At 37.2% G+C, this 21,034-nt stretch overlaps 2 protein-coding genes across 2 annotated transcripts; both read left to right on the top strand.

Annotated features, from left to right (window-relative positions):
* Positions 1-290: 290 nt before the first annotated feature.
* Positions 291-9,167, top strand: LOC144643770 (ras-like protein RAS2). The gene is made up of 8 exons (XM_078503115.1): positions 291-603; positions 3,106-3,128; positions 4,962-5,041; positions 5,316-5,369; positions 7,310-7,367; positions 7,511-7,552; positions 8,171-8,247; positions 8,865-9,167. The coding sequence occupies exons 1-8, from the start codon at positions 420-422 to the stop codon at positions 8,932-8,934; spliced, it is 588 nt and encodes a 195-aa protein (XP_078359241.1). The 5' UTR covers positions 291-419; the 3' UTR covers positions 8,935-9,167.
* A 4,565-nt stretch (positions 9,168-13,732) lies between these two features.
* On the top strand, positions 13,733-20,752 carry LOC144643771 (SIN3-HDAC complex-associated factor-like). Its single transcript, XM_078503116.1, has 3 exons — positions 13,733-14,096; positions 14,220-14,364; positions 17,415-20,752. The coding sequence occupies exons 1-3, from the start codon at positions 13,869-13,871 to the stop codon at positions 17,789-17,791; spliced, it is 750 nt and encodes a 249-aa protein (XP_078359242.1). The 5' UTR covers positions 13,733-13,868; the 3' UTR covers positions 17,792-20,752.
* The last annotated feature ends 282 nt before the right edge of the window (positions 20,753-21,034 follow it).

Here is a 21,034-nt window from a genome sequence, read left to right on the forward strand (position 1 = left end):
GGTCGGGAGTCTAGAGCAGTGACTTGTGCGGGTTGTACAGAAATACCTACGTGTAGCCATACCACCCAATTGGAAAGAAAAAACCGAAAATCGTTGTTTTGACTATCTTTCATACAAAATGATATAGAAAACTTCAGCTATAATAAAGGTATATTTCTGAATTTTAGAACGAAGGATCGGGAGAAAAACTGAACTGAAGGGACATAAGAAAATTTCCATAAAAAGAAATTACTTCGCCGGAATCGGAACCATCTTGTCGCGGAGGAACTGGGTACCAGTGATATGCCAAGAATTGTCCCCTCCACCCAAAGTTGTGTTCCACTCCTTGAAGTTATCCAAGTTTACGCCGTCGAAAGGATTCGCCTTATAAAACAAGGTTTCTTTCTGTTGTCAACGGGTGCTTTGGTAGATTTTGTGCTATGGCTAAACCTGGAGATGCTGACAAGCAGTACAAACTGGTTGTAGTCGGTGGTGGCGGCGTTGGCAAGTCTGCGCTCACAATTCAGTTTATTCAATCACATTTTGTCAGTGACTACGATCCAACGATCGAAGACAGCTACCGTAAACAGTGTGTCATCGATGAAAAAGTCGCTCATCTAGACAGTAAGTAAAAAGCTTTTGTTATATCTCTGTTAAATCAGCTACGGTAAACGCCGCGAACTGGCATAACCTGATCTTTTGGGTTGATCTGGGAGTGTCAAAGCTCATCGTTACACGGCCCAGCAAAACCGAAGAAATATCCTAAGTCGAATATCTCAGCAATTCATTTTCAACATTTTTGGAGAGTACAGCTAACCACTATTTATAGATAGATCTGTATTTCAATGTTTTTAAACATACGTGAGGTAATACAAAAGTTACAAAAAAATAACAATATTAAATTCTGGCTAGTGGGTATGAAAATAATTGCATCTAGTTCACACATTCATATTTGGGAAATAGGAACAAATATTCCTGCCGGGAATTGTTGTGTATACAGACCACAACAATATCTTTTTAATGGGAAATTACAGCCTTATTATATACTTATTGAAGACTTGCCTTAACCGCAAAAACTTAAGCGTCGTTTTGCCTAAATTAGGGAACAGAAGAAAGCAGATAAATCTGTACATGTTATACATATGGTTGCATATTTCTGTAATCTTTGACTGAACCTGTTTGGTCACAAAATGTCACAGTTCTCTGCTCTTTAGACATACGTTCCTAATATAAATAGTCTGAAAATCAATTCTCTTCGATGTATTTTTTTATATTACATACGATCCTCCAGCGGATACAGTGCTCCAAAGCGAAATTAAAAGCGGAATTAAGAAGAAGATTTGCTCTCACGATTAGCAAATTATTATGTTGAGCTATTTATAAGCGTAGTGAAAGTAGTGATCACACCTAAAGCGTTATCATTGAAACAAAAGACTTACACTCTTTATTGTTGTGAATCTTTGGATACACAACAAAATTAGAATGTTATCGTTATTAAGAATCAAACATTCCTTTATACCCAAAATAAAGAAGGCAGCCAGTAGCAATCGATCAAAGATTCCATTTTCGTTGAAAAAAAAACATATGTACTATAATTACATATGTAGTCGCTAGCTGTTTCCCTAATTGAAATTTGTCATTTTCATATAGAAACTAATTAGATGAATGTAATGATGAAAAATGTTTTTAGTTTTCAATGATAAAAAGAATTAAAGTTGTTAATGTCAATTCACTTAGTTTAAATCTCCTAAACAATTTTTATTCCTCCTTCAAATAAGAATATTGTAAACTATAGTTTTTTTGGAGACTGAGCAAATTATATTTTCTTAAAATGCTTAAAATGTTCAGACTGAATATAATGTAGCATGAATGTTTTATTTTAATATTTATATGAGATATTTCCTGTCCATTACTCACAGTTGACGTAATTTTTACCGACATCAATCAAAAATTACTTTAAGATTTTGATTTTCTTTAGCATCATTATTTTTAATTTAAATAAATATAGACCATTTCCTTTTTTTCTCCACAGCTAGTCCTTTTGTGCTGACTTTAACCTTCAGCCACTACAAAATTCTTATTAATAAGATATTCTGCTATTCATTTACTTAATCTGGATTTTAAATGAAAGAAATTATAATAAATTTAAGAAATTATGGATCTAAAAAGCAAAAATTTAACTGCTTAGAATGTCATGGTTTACACTGCCACCTTAAGATGATAGTTATATACTAGGTAATTATAATCTATAATTTTTTTCCCATACATGTGCGATCTAAACATATCACATATTCTGGTCAAAGCTAGAGTATTTCCAAGGTTTTTTAAACACCAACAATTTACTTTTATTGTCGACACCTTGACCAAGTTCTCTCAAACACATGCCTTGTAGCAAAATATATGACTTCAGGGTGATAGAAACAATGGCTTCCTTCAAGCTGTTGTATTTATTATTCTTTAAATATTTTCACCCAAAGTTACAAACAACACAGAAAAAAATGTGAGATGTTTGACAAATTCTGTCACATTGTTGCCATTATTTACTGCTTGAAATACAGTCAAACCTCTCCACATACCGGTAGGTGTACTTCTATAATGGGTAAAAGCCACTTTAGTCTGACCTTTTGGTGTTTGTATTGGTGAGGCTCGACCAGCGCTGTCATTAAGGGCCGTATCCCATAACACCTGTTACAGTTGAGTTTAGTTGGAGTTACTTTGAAGAAGTCAATTGGTGTTACATTACACTTGAGTACAAATTACAATGCTACTGGTGATAACTTCATTGTAACACCTGACACAATGTACATCTAACTTTTATCAAGTTTATTAATTTAACTGCAAGCATAAAGTAATGCAAAGGAAATATAATTAGGTTTACATGTATACAGACTTGGTTGGGGTTCTGTTGCCTTGCTCTATACAGGTGCTCGTAGCAAACTTGTTATTTTGTCAGTGAATTGTACAAGCAACGGGCAAGCTCACCGATGACGCCATTAGTGCTGCTTATTCAGCTGTAACAGTTGTGCCTTGGTTTATTAAATTGCATTTTAGAGTGGGTGGGAATACCTCGAGAACTACATGAAAAAATAACCTCCTGAAGTAATTCTATTTGTTTTCTCTCCACAGTTCTCGACACAGCTGGCCAAGAGGTGAGGATCAGACTATTGGTTTTCCTATGGCAATCTAATTATCAATTAGACGGCAAGCTCGTGGTTTCTATCGCCCCTCGCCAACTATCAAAAGCTGGTAGAAACCGAGAGCGAGCCGTCTAATTGTTTTAGCATAACCCAGCTGCCGATCTATTTAACACAAAATATGGCTAGAGTTAATTATTTGAATGTTTCGTTGATAAAATTATGCAAAAAAAACTAACGATCAATAGACGGCACCTGTGTAGCCAATCAGATCGGGCATTTTGCAAATAGACGGCAGCTGGGTCATGCTAATAACTACTAACAGTTTAAGACGGAATCCACTGGGAAGTCAAGTAATATTTATTAAAGTTGGACAAAAATCAAGTACCAGGAAAATAATTTAAATCCTATTGCGTTATTTCCTACCCTTAGTAAAAGGTAAAGATGTAAGTAATTATCCTTGATAACACCAACAAGAATTTCTTATCAGAGTCTGAGAAAATGAATTTCAAAGTTCTGAAGCTGTAGGCAAAATCTCACGTGTAGCCATTTTGTAAATTCGTCTTTAAGCGATTCAGTGGGAATTTAGTGGAACTTCGAAATTTGTTTTCGATGTTTGGTGTTGTTAGAAAACATTTCTTTTGATAAGATATTTGAAGCAATAACAAAAAAAAGTTTGCAATCAGGTGTAAATAGTTCTGGTACATAATTTTGTCCAATAACTACTCGAAGTCCTGGCGGATTTCCTCTAAACTTCTTTAATATGGACACCAAAGGGACAAGGGACAGCAATGTTATGGAGGTGTCTGCATTACAGACTGCGTAGAGGTCAAAAGAATTTTTGACTCTTTCTGACCAAGTGAACTGTTAGTAAAATAGAGGTGTCTGTATCAGGGTTGGAAATTAGCGCCGCCCACTCGCCCAGGCGAGTATGAAAACGGTCAGGCGAGTACAAATCACAGATCACTCGCCCGGTTTGGCGAGTACTATTTTCATATCCAGAATATATTATTCAAAAGAAGCGTAACTGCTACTTTCACTTCAAAATAATCTACACTGTCCACAAGCCGATAGCTTTCCAACATTTTGGAATCTCCAACAAAGACAACAAAGCTGGTTCGTGTTCGTAAGAGATAAAAATGGCTTCCGCTTGGTGATTGTTACATGATGGACGTATTTGTACAAAGTAATACCTCTGGTCATAAATACCGTTGACTTGTCCAGCGAGCTGAGAAACGCTGCAAGCTAGCTAAGACGGCCATTTCCCGCCACTTTTACTGTAAAATTTTGACGCTTTGCTTGCAAACTACAGGATTTGGGAATACGTATCAATAAAAACGCATTTGAAGTAAGTGTGTTCGTGTTTTTAATTTGGAATTAAGGTCTATATATATTTTAGGAGATTTTTCATTTAAGAAATAGATTGCAGTCTGTATCGTGGTCAACCACCATGGTGGCACAGTGAGTATCAAACACGGTTACAAAATTTAAAGTTGTACATTTTATAATTTGTTGGGGGAGGGGGTCAATTTCTTTTTTACTAAAGGAGACTGGGCGAGTGAAAACTGATTTGAACGAGTGCAATTCGAAGGTCACTCGCCCAGATGGCGAGTGCTCCTGAAATTTTAGTTTCCAACCCTGCTGTATTATGGTGGAGTTCATAAGGGGAGGTTTGACTGTAACTTGATCAAAATAATAACAACTTATTAAAACTAATGCATATTATTTGTTAATAATATATTAAATAATCTAGCTGTTTACAAAGCTGATAATAAGGTAATTTTGGTGTGTGTAACACAAGGTTAATAAGTGGTTTTTCCTTTTTTTTTTTTTTTTTTTTTATTTTAGGAATTCAGTGCAATGAGAGAACAATATATGAGAAATGGTGAAGGATTTTTATTAGTTTTTTCTGTCGTAGATCGTTCAAGGTTTGTAAACATTGAATCTTGTCTTATTTGCTTCTTTGTCTTCTTTGCCATTTTGCTGTGCAATTCACATTTAAGTTGTATTTAAAGACCATTGACATCTGAAGATATTTTTTTATCTGTCACTGACAGTAGCCATTTCTTGTTCACTTGATATTGACTGCACTTTATATGTGATATACATGACATTTTCCTGTTTTACCTACTTCATGTAGTTTCAAGTGAATGACCTGTTATAAGGACAGTTTTGTTTACCTGTGCAATTCTTTCCTTGCAGCTTTGAAGAAGTAAGGCGCACATTTCATCCACAGATACTTCGTGTAAAAGACAGGTGGGTTTACATAGATTAAATGCATGACCTTTGTAACACACTTGAACTGTCTATTTTAAAATTTGTATTTAATACAAACATATTGCATTACTTTGGTTCCTACTTTAAATTTGCTACACTGCATGCATTACGTCCCGGCCTGATCAATCGATGGAACTGATAATCGATGATAATTGATACCAGTCGATAATAATCGATGCCAATGAATCGATTGATATTGGAAATCAATGACCAATCGATGACAGAAAATTTTGTGACTTTTAATTTCATCGATTTTCATCAATTATCATCGAATACCATCGATTTTCATCGACCGTTTTTTATTTGGTTTGATTCAATAGGGGTATTATTACATCAACTCAGTGGCTTTTAAAAGCGATCAATGCCTCATTTATTCATTTTCGTGATACACTGTTATATCTGCTATGAATCAAAAACAACATTATTAAGAAAATGGGGCAAGGTTTACACTAGGGTATAGATGACCCATAGATTACTTGAGAAATACAACAGCAAACGTTCTGTTATGTGCAGGTACAATATGACGTAAGCTAAACAAGCCAAAGAAATAAAAACTTGAATAAACAGCAACAGGAAAATAGCTTAGAGATAAGTGGCTCGGTCTAGGTAGATTCCTATAATCTCTAAAAGGAAAACCAACTGAAGGAGCAAATAGCAGTGCCGTAGAAGGGGAGGGGGGGGGCCCGTGCCCCCAGTTTTTCCAAAAAGTAAAGTGTAAATGTTGAAAATAATTATCTCCCGAGAGTGAACATCTTTGACTTTGTAAGGAAGATGGAACGCAAAAAGAAATCGTGAAAAGAAAGTGAATGTCGAGTCCAATGCAAGCGTGCGAATCACAAAAGCCGAGAACGCGGAAAGCACCAAGCCCAGACAAGGGGGGAGCGCCCCCAAACCCCCCAGCGGCCGCGCCCGGCGCGGGCCCCCCCACTTTTTTACCTTGCTACGGCACTGCCACTGGCACAGTATAATCACTTGTTGTTGCTGTTGATGGTAGCTTCGCAATACGTAGTCACAAATGGAATCCGCGTCAGCTGACGATCAGTTGTTTTAGGATTGCAAAAATCTATTTCCGGATATCCTGGAGAATTGTCCTGGGAATGCCCAAGTACGCTGCAAGATATCGATAACAATCGATAGCAATCTATGAAAATTGATAGCAATCAATGACAATCGGTGTAATTAAGGAAATTTTATTTGTGACTATCGATTGGTCATCGATTGGCCAATGCCAATTGATATCAATTAACTAACCATCATCGATTGATATCGATTGATTGAGTGATTTCCGATCATCGATTTCCATCGATTGGTCAGGCTGGGATTACGTGCAAATTCAACATATATACAGCTAATTCAAAAAGGATGATGGAAAAAAGCACAAAAGTGCATGCGACATGTAAGGCCAAAAGGTAGTATGGGTAGAAGTAGAAAGCTTCTGCATGTGATGAACACTAATAAGATGGCGACATGTCAAACGCAAATTTGCACGTTTTCATTAAGAATGAATTTTAGAATAATTTTCAAAAACTCAGGAGTGCGTCAGTAAAAGTAAAGCTACAGAGAAAGGCCGCCTGATAGGAAAAACAAAATCTTCACGTGCAAAAATACAAACTCGTACATTTCCTCAGGGCCAATATGCAAAATTCAAGTCTTTCGGTCTTGTCGCTTGCACTCTTGTGATTTTTTTCCACAACCTTTCTTGAATTAGCTGAATACAAATGATCCATGTGGACTTAACATACCTTCCATGCAGTTCTTGCTATTTTACAGAATTACAAACGCTATGTCACACTTTAATTATTGGTAGAAGACATTTCTGTAATGATCTAAAATTCAAGACGCGATGTGCGATAGTCCTCTGGTGTACAGTGTAACTGCATATTTTCTTTTCTTTTTCTTTTAAAATGATACATCTGCAGGTCAGAGTTCCCGATGATTTTGGTTGGAAACAAGTCTGATTTAGAACCAGAAAGATCAGTAAGTTACATGTACCTTCAAAATTAAAAGTTCTATTAGGTAAAATCATATGGTGTGTTTGTTCTGCTGTTATTATTTTTTTTCCTGTGATGCTTGCTTTCTTTGTTTTGTAAATAGTTTATTTGTGTTTCTACTTTGTTCAGGTGTCAACATCGGAAGGTCAAGAATTGGCAAATGACCTCAAGGCAAGTAATCACAGTCTGAAATTATAAAGTGATTTCCGATTGAGTGTTGTAAAACCAAAGTAACCACTTTGGCTACTTAATTACAAAGGACACAGAAGATGAAAAAAACAGAAACTCCAAATGGGAGGGGAGATAAATGATTATGGAATTCTGAGGGTAAGGGGGGGGGGGGGATAATGCATTTAAGAATTTCTGAAGGCAAAAGGGGAATGGAATCTAGAATCAGCCAATGCAGTGGACCTATCAAAGCTCAGAAGTTTAACATTTGGTTCAATTGTACTTTCAACCTTTAGTGAAAACTTGTGTATTGGGAGCTGAAACTCAGCTACTGTGTTTGCGTTGTGCTCCAAAGAACAAACAATAAAATATAATGTTAAAGGAGCTGTATTATGTCACTGTATTTTAAGCCATTTTAAAATGCATATGCAAAACTATTTTCAAATTTAACGAAACCTCCAAACAGTAGTTTTCACTTTGATGGTTAGGAGTGGGAAAGAGATAGCTTGATTATAATCAACAAGCTTGAAAAAAATGCTGTCTGTGACATAGACCCTTTAACCCAAAGAGAAGGTATCACTTAACAAGTAACTGATTAACATTGTATCACACTTTGTACAGATTGAGTACATTGAAACCAGTGCTAAACAAAGAACAAATGTTGATGCTGCATTCCACGACCTTGTAAGAGCTATCAGGTACTTTTACAACATTTCATTCATTGTCTGAATTTTTGTATTGTGGTATTTACAGAGCTCTATTTGTAATCAACCCAGCCATTTGTCGTAACTCGGTCATAACTATAGGAAATACACAAAAACCTAGGGAATGTGTAGCCTGCTTGAACTCAGATGGTCCACTTGGAGGATGCTTGCACCCCCCCCCCTCACCCATTAGGAGGGTGGGGGGCAGAAATGCTTGTAGTCTCCCTAAGGGAGGAAAAAAGGAGGGGAAAAGAAAGCCAATATTTTGAAATGTCAATGTCTAATTTAGGGTTGCATGTGAAGAAATATTGAATGCCATCATATAGTGTTGTAGCCTCCCACGCATTTGTTTTTAGGAGCAATCGTAGGAGAAGAAAGTCAAAGAAAGCTGGAACCATGCCCAGATTGGTGTACTTTTAGGGGTTGAATTCAAAATTTCCAATAAGCATCCCCGTCTCTTTTTTAAACAGGAGTCCCCCCCCTCCCCCCTCCATATGAAAGCAAGGAGGAGAGAATGAAAGCAAGCCCCCTCAGACTGTCTGCGAATTAGCCTTAGGGAATCTGCATTTTGACAAAACAGATCACAAACAGCTTTGTGTACTCTCTTTCAGAAAATTTTACGCTCAGCAGGAGATCCAAGAAAAGAAAAAGCCCGGCAAGAAGAGATGCTTAATTTTGTGACACAGTTTGCTAGTTTTGTTCAATTAGGACTTTATATTTGTTGAAATGTTTATGTTAGAGCATGAAATGATTGAATAGTTGTCAAATTTCAAACCTTATTGCTGCTTGCATGCTCAGAAACAGACAAGCACCAGTGAAAGAAAAACTATGATACAAGTTATTTTTGTACAAAATATGCATGTGGCGTTAGTCTAAACTAAGGAATGCAGGGCCACATCTGTAGCTAACGATTTTTTAAAAAAACATATTGTTTGAAGTCAAGAGAAATATCAGCTTCTGCATTGTACAAAGCATGCCACAGAATTCATCCTTTGTGAATGAATTTATGAAAATTACTGATTGATCTGCAAGCAAGCCACACAACCAAGATTTCACAGTTTTGTTGTTAAATTCAGAAAAATGTTTTCAATTTGGAAATTCATCCACAGTGACCCCCCCCCCCCCCTCACCTCCAAGGAATGTACCACGCCTCCTAATGTGGCCCTGAATTCTGTAGTTACAATTATTCCAAGTAGTAGTAATAAGATATAATGTCATTGTTTAAAAAAATCCATCATCAACAGCTTTTTAAATAGTCAGCAGTTACAAATATTTATCACAGGATAGCAATATTTTCTTTTATACTTTTTTCCTAAATATATAATGTTGTAGTGGTTCTCACTGAACAATACGTGTTGACTAAACAGAGCAGTGAGCATTTTGCTTAAATCTAATAATTATAATTGCATTAAAGATTCCTTCGATTAATTGCAACACTTTAAAAAAATATATTGTCATAGAAGTTCCTGCCAGTTATTTTCAAGTTTGCCCAGATTGCAGTCCACTTTAACTTTCAACCTTTTGGCCACCCTCCCTTCCTCATGTGTTGTCCACTGTTCTACAAAGTATGCTCAGTGTCTTGGGATCTTGCTTAAGTGCTAAATGATGGTCGATGGTGGCCCTCTTATGAGGATTTATTTTGCAATTAAGCTATTTTGTAAAGATTTCTTATTTAGTACATGTCCTCATCATTATTAACTTTTCCCTAACTGGGAAACAGGGCCCTAGTACATGACATGCATTGGTTTTGTTATGCAGATAATAAGTTGCCAAGTATGAAAACTCCGTTTTTGCAGGTGTGCATGAGTGGAACAAAAATGCTCCTTTATACTCTTTCGGTAGACTACGGAGTATGGGCCCGCGCGCCCCCCCCCCCCCCCCCCCCGATACTCTTTCGGTATTTGTCCAAATATCTTGCTTGGCTAAACTTTGATCTGATGTTTTTTTTCTTATTGTAACAAACTTACTTACTTAGGATAACTGTGATTACTGGCTAGTGAATGTAGCAATTTCATGAAAAACATCTAATTAACACTGCCTATGTTGAAGACCAGTTGAGATTATCAAGTTAATCTCTGAAATCGAAGAAATAAAATGGACGGTTCATCTTGGGACGTACGAGATCGCAAAATAAAGTAGCCGGTACAAAATAGCAACTTAAGGGTTTTCCATGACACCAGCTGTCCCTGTCAGCCAATGAAAGCATCATATGTTATCTTACTCCGAAAACAAAATATCAGTTTTTCTTTAGCGTTTTCGAGTGCTGGTCACAAAAAGTTGAAGTTTGTTTAACTGAGGAAAAGTTATATTGTAACATTAAAGGAATTATTAAGAACAGTTTTTTTTTTGTTCTTCAGGAAACAAATAGTTATATTTTTTGAAGCTTTGGTATGATTTAAATCTAGGCAAGGCTAGTTCTCTATTGATTGCATCAGTTAACAAAATTCATATTTTACATATACTCCATTTATGTTCCTGACCGAAAGAGAGTCGTAAGTTTGCATAGAATTAGTAAATTAATTTCGTTATTTTTGGAAATGCTATCATGAATAATAGACAATTCTACTCGCCATATATACGTGTATATATGACACAGTTTAAGTGGAAGTTCTTTATTTTTACCTAATAGTAATATGCAAGTAATAGTCATTGTCAAGTATGTCGTAATATAGGTATTACATCACATTTTATGAATGATTTGTGGAATTTAGATGGTCTTGTACGTTCACTTGTTCCCCTGTTGATCGCAGCGATTTGATTGTTGTTACATAAAGCTCGATGTTGATGCCCCGAAATCTTTCCCTGAGTCATTGTTAGTACTGGTTCCCACCTACCACGATCAACGTGTTTACTTCCTTTTCCCGTTATCCTGGTAAGATGCTCTTAGTATACCTTTCTGTCTCCCATTCCGATAGAAGGCGTATGTTTTAGGTGGAAGTAATATACAACACAAGTTTCCTTACAGCAAGGGCTACAGCAAGGAGCCCAAAAACTGTAAACACTTTTAATTTATTCACATTCTTTCGTGCAGATTTAAGCCAGTCAGAAGTTAACTTAAAGCTGTCCTCGGCTTCGGATTAATACAACAAAGTATGGTCTACACGAAAGATTGTGAGGGAGGGGGGAGAGTAGGCGAAAATATTTTTTACGGGAGGCTCCGCCCCGAGGTCCAAACCCTTACCCTTTTGTTTACAACCCTTCCACATACCTTCGATAGAAAATGGCACCCCTTTCACTCTTACAGTGAGGATAATGCATTCTATTTTCCAAACGTTTGACTTGAACTACCCCTTGGAATACTAAGATGAATCAATCGTTCGTTGGGTCTGTTCGAGATATTTGAAATCCCTACTCTTTTATACACCTCCAGCCAGGTAACGGCACCCCTTACGGGCAGAACCTCCCCGTATAGTCCACTATAGGAATTACCCCACCCTGGGTCCTCACGATGTCCTAGGTAGACTCATAAAAGGGTTAATGCGTGACTCGTGAAAAGGGCAAAAATTCAGTAACCGTGACGCGTGAAAATAGAGCAAAAATTAGACCGTGATGCGTAAAAATAGGGCTGATGTTATTTCTTTCAGTAAAATCAATGCGGACGTGACCAGGAAACCCATCGAAGAGCATTATTCACGGTACCAAGTTACACGAACATGTCCAGTGCGAGGCTGCCGGTCTATTTATGCTTGCAACATTTTGGACTGTACGTTTACCCACAGCAAACTGCTACATTTTATAATCACTATTTTTTTTTATTAAACGCGCATTTAGAACTCATTGCAAAAGAAGTGGACTGAACAATGACGTTCATCAGGCAGGAAATGTTGGTCAATCTCAAACTCTGTCAGCGTTCTAGCATTAAAAGGCTTATGGGATTTTCAGGGGTGGGGGCTGGGGTCGTGATCCCGTTTCACGCACAAATATTAGCCAAATTCACGCGTCACGTATTCTTGAAACAGCAGAATTCACGAATCGCGTGTCTTTTCTAGCTATACCATGTAAAGTCACGTAACATTTATAGGTACAAATCACCAAATAAATAGAATGTTCAGTCCCGGCTTGGCCTCTGCTTAGAAATGAGACGTTCTTTAAACAGAGCGTAACATTTCATTCTTAGATACCTCTTATTGTCAAACGGATTGTCACAAAAGGACACGAGGGTACGTTAGGGGGCTAGGATAAAGTCTGGTTTCGAAAAGGCGGTACTGTTTCCACACGCAAGTTTGTTCAAGACAGGCTCAGTGCTGAATTTTAGAGGAATTATTATTTAGCTTGGAAGCCGCAAAGAGCGCTGCCTGTAGCTAACTAGTGAGTACAAAGACAAAAGTCTCGTTGTACTCATGATCAAGCACGAATCATTTGATCAGGCCTGTGTTAACTCAAGCTTCTGTGCCAAACTGGGCCGAGCAATTAGAGGCGGCTGTACGCGCAGGCTGTCAAGGTTACTTCATGGTCACGAAACGACTGTGAGTGCTGTCACAGGCTCTAATGGATAGAAGCCCTGATTCTGTTGAGATCCTCTTCCTTTGTGCGGAAAGTGGCATGCAGTGCTGTCAGTGTGCATGTGATGGTTAAGTGCCTTGCCTAAGGGACGGACCATTATTTTCTTGGAGGGGGGGGGGGGGATGAAAAATTTTCCTCTGCAAAACTCCAAGAGAACAAATGCATGCGTTCCTTCGCAGTTTGGATTTTAAGAATTACGGAGATTTTGGTTGCGAACTCGTAATCTTGGAACAAACTCGTATCGGGTGGGTGCGAACTCGTTAGTTGCGAATTCGTGATGGGGCGAGAACACCAGCTTCCAATTTCCACGAGGAGACTCAGGGTACGCGTAGGCGGGATTAGGCAAGCCATTCCTTGTGTCCAACAAAAATAACAATTTCTATTTCATCTTGTGCTCTCTTTGATGTGTTATGTCACAGTTTTTATTTTTCTTTTCTTTTTTTGGCCTTGTTAACAGCCCGGTCCTGGCGTGGTCGTCGAGTTTCCCACTTTTTTTTTCTTTTTTAAATTTTACGACAGTCCGTAATTAGTTTGTAGCTTCTGAGTTTATAGAGTTTAAAATTTAAGGGGCGATATAAGTGATCTTTCAAAATCGTATGAAACTCATTGCCAAGCTCTCTTCGTGTGATCGTTACCCATGTGAAGTCAGAACTCTCCCTAGGCCCTATCTCTGAAAGCCCAAGACAAAGACTGTGGAAACCCCCTCTTCTCAAATGGGTACATGTCGGTAAACATTCACGGGCAGCGCTTTTCAATCCACCAACAACCTCACTATAAGATTTGCGCATTTACTTACTCAGCCTTCATCAGCCTTGCATCAAGATTTTTAAGTTCCTCAGGCAATATTTAAAACCGTTTTGTTGAAGTGAATACATTTGCATTGTTTACATTCTCTTTTCTTGAGTTACACCATGTGTTCCAGAAGCCGACAACGTGCCGAAAGAATCGACCTTCTGAGCATGCTCCGTCTGTCATTCGCGCCCGCCGCACAAAAAGCTATTCTTCTGTAGTTCTCTTTCTCAGCTGTTGCACAAAGCAGGTACTTGCTTTGCGCACTACACCGCTGTTCTGTCAGAAATCTTTTCATTCACAAGACAGCATTTCCTCGCATCATGTTCGCCTCACATCGTCCTCGAGTTTTCCGCTCGCGTCTTGGCTGTTGCATCTGCGGCGCGAAGTCTTCGAGTTCACGATTCACGTCTTCGTCTAAATACGAGTTGTTGTTTAGCGGTTGCTTTCAGTTGAATGAAAAGAGGCAAGGAGAGATCTGTAATGCTTGCGTACTTCTCGTGAAAAGATGGAAGAAACTACCGCCTGGCAGTGCGAAAAACTGGAAGCATGTAAGCAAAGAATTGTGCATGGATGTCATGTTTTCGTCACGATACCAGAGTTTTGCGTTTTGCGCTGTCGCTGTCATTCGCTCCGATGTGAGTTTTGGCTCAATATTTTTTTGTCCATTACAGGTCGTAGACAGCAAAGCAACTGTGAAAAGAACTACGAAGCCAAGAAGGAGTTCAAGAACTTTGAACGTAGAAAACGGAAACGGGCTGACTTCTTCTGTGAACGGAAGAGCAACAAGTGGTCGCAACGGTGTAGAAGAAACTCGAGGTTTGTATGGCCTTATTATTTGTCATATCTTGGTGACACTTTTCACTTCTAAAGCATTTTTTTCTAAGATTGTCTTTATGACAGTCATCTTGTGTTTCGAAGGAAAACCCAAATGACATCGTGTGTTCTTTTGAAAGCAAAAAAACTGGCCATTGCTATACAATTTTGAGGCCTTTTGACTGATAAATGAGATAAAGGAAATCGACCCATGAGTGAATTAATTAAAACATGACCGTTTTAAAACAAAGTGGCTCCAACTCGTGTGTAAATACACTGTTCTTTGAAGAAACAGACATGTCAAAAAAAGAAAAAAAAAAATAAAACCCGAGATTAAAAATTCTACGTTTGTCAGCTGGTTATATAGCCTGACGGCCACTGAAAGGAGATAGAGTTTCTTGGGGTTTGAAGGGCACTTTTTTCCTCGAGATGCACTTGTCAAGTAATTATTTTAATACATGTACTTCTTGCTGTTGTTACAAGTTATATTTGAAAATTGAACTAAAAGTGAAAGCTCAGAAATGGCAAATTTGGTATTTCTTTTTTAAATTTCTTTTATGTTAAATATATTGTTCACATTTTCTTTTTGTGATTTTAAAATTGCATGTATTTATGCACATTACCATTGTGGAATTGTTCATTGTTCATACTGTTTGCCAGTTGTTACTGACAGGGATGTTTCTCAGGGATGCCTCACATGTAGACTGTTAGATCTCAAGTAACCTTCTCCTCTCTTAACCCCCCACCCCCCTCCCTCCTTTCTCTAAATTTTAAGCCCCTTATGTGGAACTTTAGTTTTTTAATTATGGGGTAACCTCTTTATTTAGCCCCCCCGCCCCCCCCCCCTCCCCACTTCCCAAGATGGTGACCTAAAAAAATATAAACACAGCACAGTAATTCTGCATGGTTTCAGTCGCTAAACTGTAAAGATGTCATTGGAGTAATCCACTGCAACATTTACCCCTTTATACGGAAAGAAACATTTTACAGTCTCCCCTGACTTATTTTTAACTTCACTTGCTGGTTTATAGTTTCAATCCCCCCCCCCCCCCCAAAAAAAAAAAAAAAAAACAACTTATAAATCTCTCTTCTAAAGGTCTTTAAAAAATCTACAGGATCAGGGCTCAAAATAACTTCGGACAGTTGACGGTCATGTTGACTGTTTCTGACTGGTCAAAATATTGAAAATAGCACTTTTAAACTACTGCTCATTAATGCTCTTCGTTAGGTGGTCTTCGTTTGCGTGGCATAATCCCCCGCTATACACCTTATTCATAAACGGCGGAACGTGCGGAAGAGTTTGGGTCGAGTACATGAAAGCGAGGCTAGTGAGGCATCGGCTTCGAACCAAAACAAAGAAAAGTATGGCGAATTGAAGTAGTATTTGATAATTCTTGAAATATCTCGTCGGTTAGAAAGCGATTCTTGGGTTTTGATGACTGCCATTGGAATCTCTGGTTTGTCAACTGCAGATATGGCCGTATGGTTTTGAATTCAACAAAATCATGGAAAAAATTTCGTTGGAAAACGGCATCGATCCTCTCAGTCTCTTTACCTCCTGCTCGTGTACAATTGTAATCCAGACTACTTTCAAGTTTCCTTTTTATGGAAGACCCTAGAAGCTTGCAGGAAGGCAGAGGAAAGAAACACGATATAAAAGAGACTATGGAGCTTGTTAAAAAAATTAACACATCTCTCGATACGGTAAGCAAAAATCGCGATTTTATAAAGACACAAGGTTTCCTGAGTATTTTGCCTTCGAACACATTAAAAGCTAAAATGTTGTTCACAACGGTTGATCATTCTTTATAGACGTTAATTGTAACAAATCTTTAAATTTAAGAATAAGTAAAGCCAAGGAAAGTAGAAATAGGGCATAAAGAGCGAGCTTTCAAATTTTAAACTTTTCAAATTGAAATAAATTTTACAGCGGTAAGATTCTTGCAATTTTAAATATTCCGATACATTTGCTGAATTCAGAATTTAAGCACTTCTTTGATGCCAAATCGTCTTGCTGATTTTTTTGTCCATATATACTGATCCATTTGTGATTCTTAAATTGTGTATACATTAGAATGCTCGGGTTCGAATGCCGAGGTTAGTGGGTGAAAGTTTTGTGAAACGATAGACTGAACTGAAATATTTTTAACCTGTTTGCATAGTCGCTAGTCACACAATGTTGGCGTTTTTTTTTACTTTCCATATCCAGAGACGTGCAAAATCGCTATAGTCTCTATAATATCTATATTTGCAAGCTTTCAAAGTCTTCCATTAAAACGATACTATAGTAATACGGATAACAACTGTACACAAGGTAGTAAAGAGATTAAGAAGATCGATGCGGTTTTGTGACAAAATTTTTTCATGATTTGTGTTGACTTCGCATCCATACGACCGTTTGTGCAGTTGTCAAACCAGGGATTCCAATGGCGGTCATCAAAACCCAAGAATCGCTTTCTAACCGACAAGATATTTCAAGAATTATCAAATACTACTTCAATTCGCCATACTTTTCTTTGTTTTGGTTCGAAGCCGATGCCTCACTAGCCTCGCTTTCATGTACTCGACCCAAACTCTTCCGCGCGTTCCGCCATTTATGAATAAGGTGAATTTCTTCGCTGTTTTGCCTGCAATTTTTATGAATAGATCGCTTCTTAATGCCCTTGTAAGATGTGATAGTGATACGTCAATAAAAAAGTCATATAATTTAGAATTTAAGTTGATGCTTGTGAAGATAAATAATTGGTATCAAAAAAGTTATATATTTTTCTGGTCATCAGTTATCATTTTAAAAGGGCATGTACGTGACTGGTCAAGATGACCGGCAAACTCAAACTTTGTCCGGACAAAAAAATTATTGTCATCTTGACCGGACATTGTCCGTTGACCAGCCATTATTTTGAGCCCTGAGGATTTTCAATGTGGCTTCATTCTTATTTACCAAAGATTTCTGCAAACTAATACAGTAGCTGTTGTTGTCTGTCTTAAATGTGTGTTTGTTGCTGTTCAAAATAATTAAGTTTAATGTCTGTTTCCTGCATTGAAATTTACAGAGGATGATGAAATTGAAACAGACAGTGGTGACCTGTCACCAACCTTGATGTGTGGTTCACCAAGTCCTAGCCCTAGTGATGCATCTGATGAGTTCTCATCAGGCTCGATAACTACATGTACACAGCCGGCTGTTCGTCATGTATCTACAGCTTCACAGACTTCATTTCTATTTCCATCCCTCACTTCCTCTGCAAATAATAAGCTGCCGTTTATTGACCTGTCTTTGTGGCGGCGTGAAGAAATCTGCTGTGGCACCATTTTCAGGGGACCTCATGGCGAGGTCCTTGTGGATCCCAAGCTTCTGAACCCTATGTGTACATGCTCCAGTAGTGCCAGGCCCCCTGTGAGTGTTGGTGAGGCAAAGATTGTTAAGTAGAAGCTTTATGGTGCATTTTGTTATGCATACAAGTGCTGAAACGTAATATCCCTTCAGATTTTGTCCCTAACAAAATGTTATTCATGCATGTGTTCACGTTAGCTAATGTTATAACATGATTCACCAATTGTGTAGCATGTGAAACTTCACTCAGTGTCATCTTATGTTCAAGTTACTGTTAGATATACAATCCGGATCATACCCCAACAGCTGTTCAAACTAGTGATGTTGCACCTGATCTTTTGTAATGTCATACGTACTGTTGTTACTGGAGTTAGAACCAATGGTCATTTTGGTTTTCAACAGGCTTGTGAAACAAATTTTAAAAAAAATATCAAAAACATGTAGGACCTACAGTATTGTTACATCAAAGAGTTATAAATTTATAATATGTCACTGTCAACAAAACATTACTGTAGGATAAGATTAACACTGCAGGGTTCTTAAAACCTTCCTCATCAACCACTGCATTTAGTATACAGGCTTAACAACACGACAAAATAACATGGCCAATAGACCTTTGTGTAATAGACTCTATTGAACAGCAGCTGAAACGCTTAATATTGTATACAGGGCATTAAGTTTTTAAGCAGCCGTTACATTGAAGTTTCCAAGACCTCATGTACATAGTGAAATATCTGAAATTGAATAGGTACAGTACTTCACTGTTCTAAAAACACCTCTCCACCTCTGCACTTGTTTATGTTCCCAAAATGTTAGGTCCTTGGTATATTCTCTTGTTTTTGTTTACATTAATTTTACATATTTTTTGAAGAAAACACATTGTTTTATATGTTCTTTTACACTTTTTATGTGAATCAAAAACAGATATACATCCTTTTTGGAGTTTTGTTAGAACAAAAGTAATGGAATCAGAAGTTATTTTTCGTTATGTGATTAACCTTTTTTATGATTTTTACCTCAAATTCATGTTTTCAAACTTTTAATACTTTGAAGCCACCCTTGTGTCCATTTGTGCTAAACTGACATATTAACCCCTGTCACATGACTGCAGGCAATGCTTGATACAATAGTAATTATTACTCTTATAGCCATGTGACTGTGTGACACTCTTCAATTTTACCATGAACCCCTGCCATGTGACTGTCTGCAATACGTGACAATTTAATTACCTTGTTGTCATGTGACTGTGCATAATATGATACGCTACACGATAACCCCTATTTGGTGCAGTCACAGTTACAAGTAGCCACGTGACTGTGCACGACACTCTATACCTCTGTAGCCATATGACAGTAGGTGATACTCAACGGGACATTACAAAATTAATTATCTGTTTGCCCTTGTATTGACACCAATGTACATGTACATGTAGGGTAATGGGAACCTTTGTGTAACATGCACTGGTTCAATGCTATAAAGTTTAAATTATAATTCCTTATTAACTAAATAGGAGAATATGACAGAAAAATCCATGTACCGGTGTATTCTGATTTACACCACACGTTAATAGGGCTGAGTTGGTGCTCTCCTTCGTTTCTTCTAGAAAGGATGAGGGAGGGAAAAAACTAGACAAAACCGGCTAGGAAATCTGTAGTTTTATTTCATAATCTCTACAATTGGAGAATACTAGTGTGTTGTGAGAGGGAGGAAGCCAGAACTGGATTATGAAAAAGCCTTCTGTAACTCTGTTATAATTCTTATAGTATATCAGCAATTATAACCCACCCATTAATTTTTGCGCGCGCTCATTGGACAAAACGCATCACGTGGTACAAAATCGAACGACAGGTATCAGCGAACATACCCCGGTCCGATTTGATATCCGTTGCCTGATTTTGTAGGCAAGCACTAAACAAATGAATGAAGTCACCTTATTCAATTCTAATTTTTAATGAAATCACAGAGTTAAAAATTATGTAAACCAATCAACTTACATTTGTTTCAACCACAATTATGCTGGGTTTATTACGTAGGTTTTTCCCTATAAATTTACTGATGATAAAGCATGTAGAAATTGATCGGAGGGTTATAAAATAAATCAACCCCAATTTCTGCCTTGCTGGTATATTGGAGGATAATACCCTTGGCTGAAAGATTGTCCTCAAAATTTCACAGTTGCCCTCGAAGCTTTGCTTCTCAGCCAACTGCTCATTTTCTTGACAATCTTTCAGTCTTAGGCATTATCCTCCAATATACCAGCTGCCTGAAGGGGTTAATTTACTAATGACATGCATGCATTTGGAATGGATGCCCAATATACCAATCACAGTTGTAGTATATACGTCTGTCTTGATCTGAATATTCATAGACAACACAACAATTATATGAACGTTATGAAATGACTTTTATTAACTTTGTATTTCCTTGAGATAAACATGCACTTTTACTTGTACAAAATTGTTGAAAAATCTTGTATAAATAATTTAATTATCTCTATTTACTGTGTACATTTTATCCTTATCAAGTACTATTTGATTTGTAGCTCATCTTTTTTAACCTGTTGATCATATGAATGGGAAATGAGTTCACTTAAAAACTTACATTTGTCAGTTACACCCGATTAGTAATGTACATATTTTTATAGCTGGTGAAACAGTCAATCTAGGACTGATCAATTGTGTCATCGGTCTAAAGACATTGTACTGTAGAATAGAAACAATCATTACTATTGGAATTATATTTATTTATCTTGCATCTAATCACCAAAGAATTAGCAAACACATTTGGAGCATATTGTTCCGCATTATGTATTCAGTAGAGATTTCTAGTTTCGAAAATTCTTACTTCAGAGTTAACTTTTTAATATAAGTATTTTGTAGATGCAAAATAATTGAGATTAGCTTGAGTAGTTATTTTTTGATTTCATCAGAAACGCAGCTCCCTGTAGGCTTGTCTCTGTTTTTTGCTGTGCTCTCAAGGCTTGTGGATACAAAAAATTAATATATATACAATAAAATGTACTGAGAAGTTGTATAAGTTTTGTTGTAATGGCTTATTTTTGTTTATCAAATTGTTTATAAATAAAAAATTTTTTTCATAGTATAACGACTGTATTACACATTGTTACAATATAAAATAATAATCATATTACAATATTTACAACCCATAAAAATCTTACATAATTTTAAAACTTGTTACAGCTATACGTAATAAATATATAAAATTTTAGGAAAAGAAAAGTGGTAATTAAGGTACATGGGAATAATGGGACAGTAAAAGACTTGAATCAATCTGTCCAGATATACCAGCTTTTGTCTGCCTGGTCCCCAGCTTTTGTCG

This window comes from Oculina patagonica, chromosome 2 (assembly GCF_052425735.1).
Source record: "Oculina patagonica isolate OP01 chromosome 2, crgOcupat, whole genome shotgun sequence".
NCBI classification, from domain to species: Eukaryota; Metazoa; Cnidaria; class Anthozoa; order Scleractinia; family Oculinidae; genus Oculina; species Oculina patagonica.

What these genes read in the sequence shown, in the direction of transcription:
- LOC144643770 (XM_078503115.1), top strand. Translation starts at nt 420, where the DNA reads ATGGCTAAACCTGGAGATGCTGACAAGCAGTACAAACTGGTTGTAGTC. An exon ending in AAAAGTCGCTCATCTAGACA is followed by an intron (nt 604 to 3,105) that starts GTAAGTAAAAAG and finishes TTCTCTCCACAG; the next exon opens with TTCTCGACACAGCTGGCCAA. An exon ending in TCTGTCGTAGATCGTTCAAG is followed by an intron (nt 5,042 to 5,315) that starts GTTTGTAAACAT and finishes CTTTCCTTGCAG; the next exon opens with CTTTGAAGAAGTAAGGCGCA.
- LOC144643771 (XM_078503116.1), top strand. Translation starts at nt 13,869, where the DNA reads ATGTTCGCCTCACATCGTCCTCGAGTTTTCCGCTCGCGTCTTGGCTGT. An exon ending in GTGCGAAAAACTGGAAGCAT is followed by an intron (nt 14,097 to 14,219) that starts GTAAGCAAAGAA and finishes TGTCCATTACAG; the next exon opens with GTCGTAGACAGCAAAGCAAC. An exon ending in CGGTGTAGAAGAAACTCGAG is followed by an intron (nt 14,365 to 17,414) that starts GTTTGTATGGCC and finishes TGAAATTTACAG; the next exon opens with AGGATGATGAAATTGAAACA.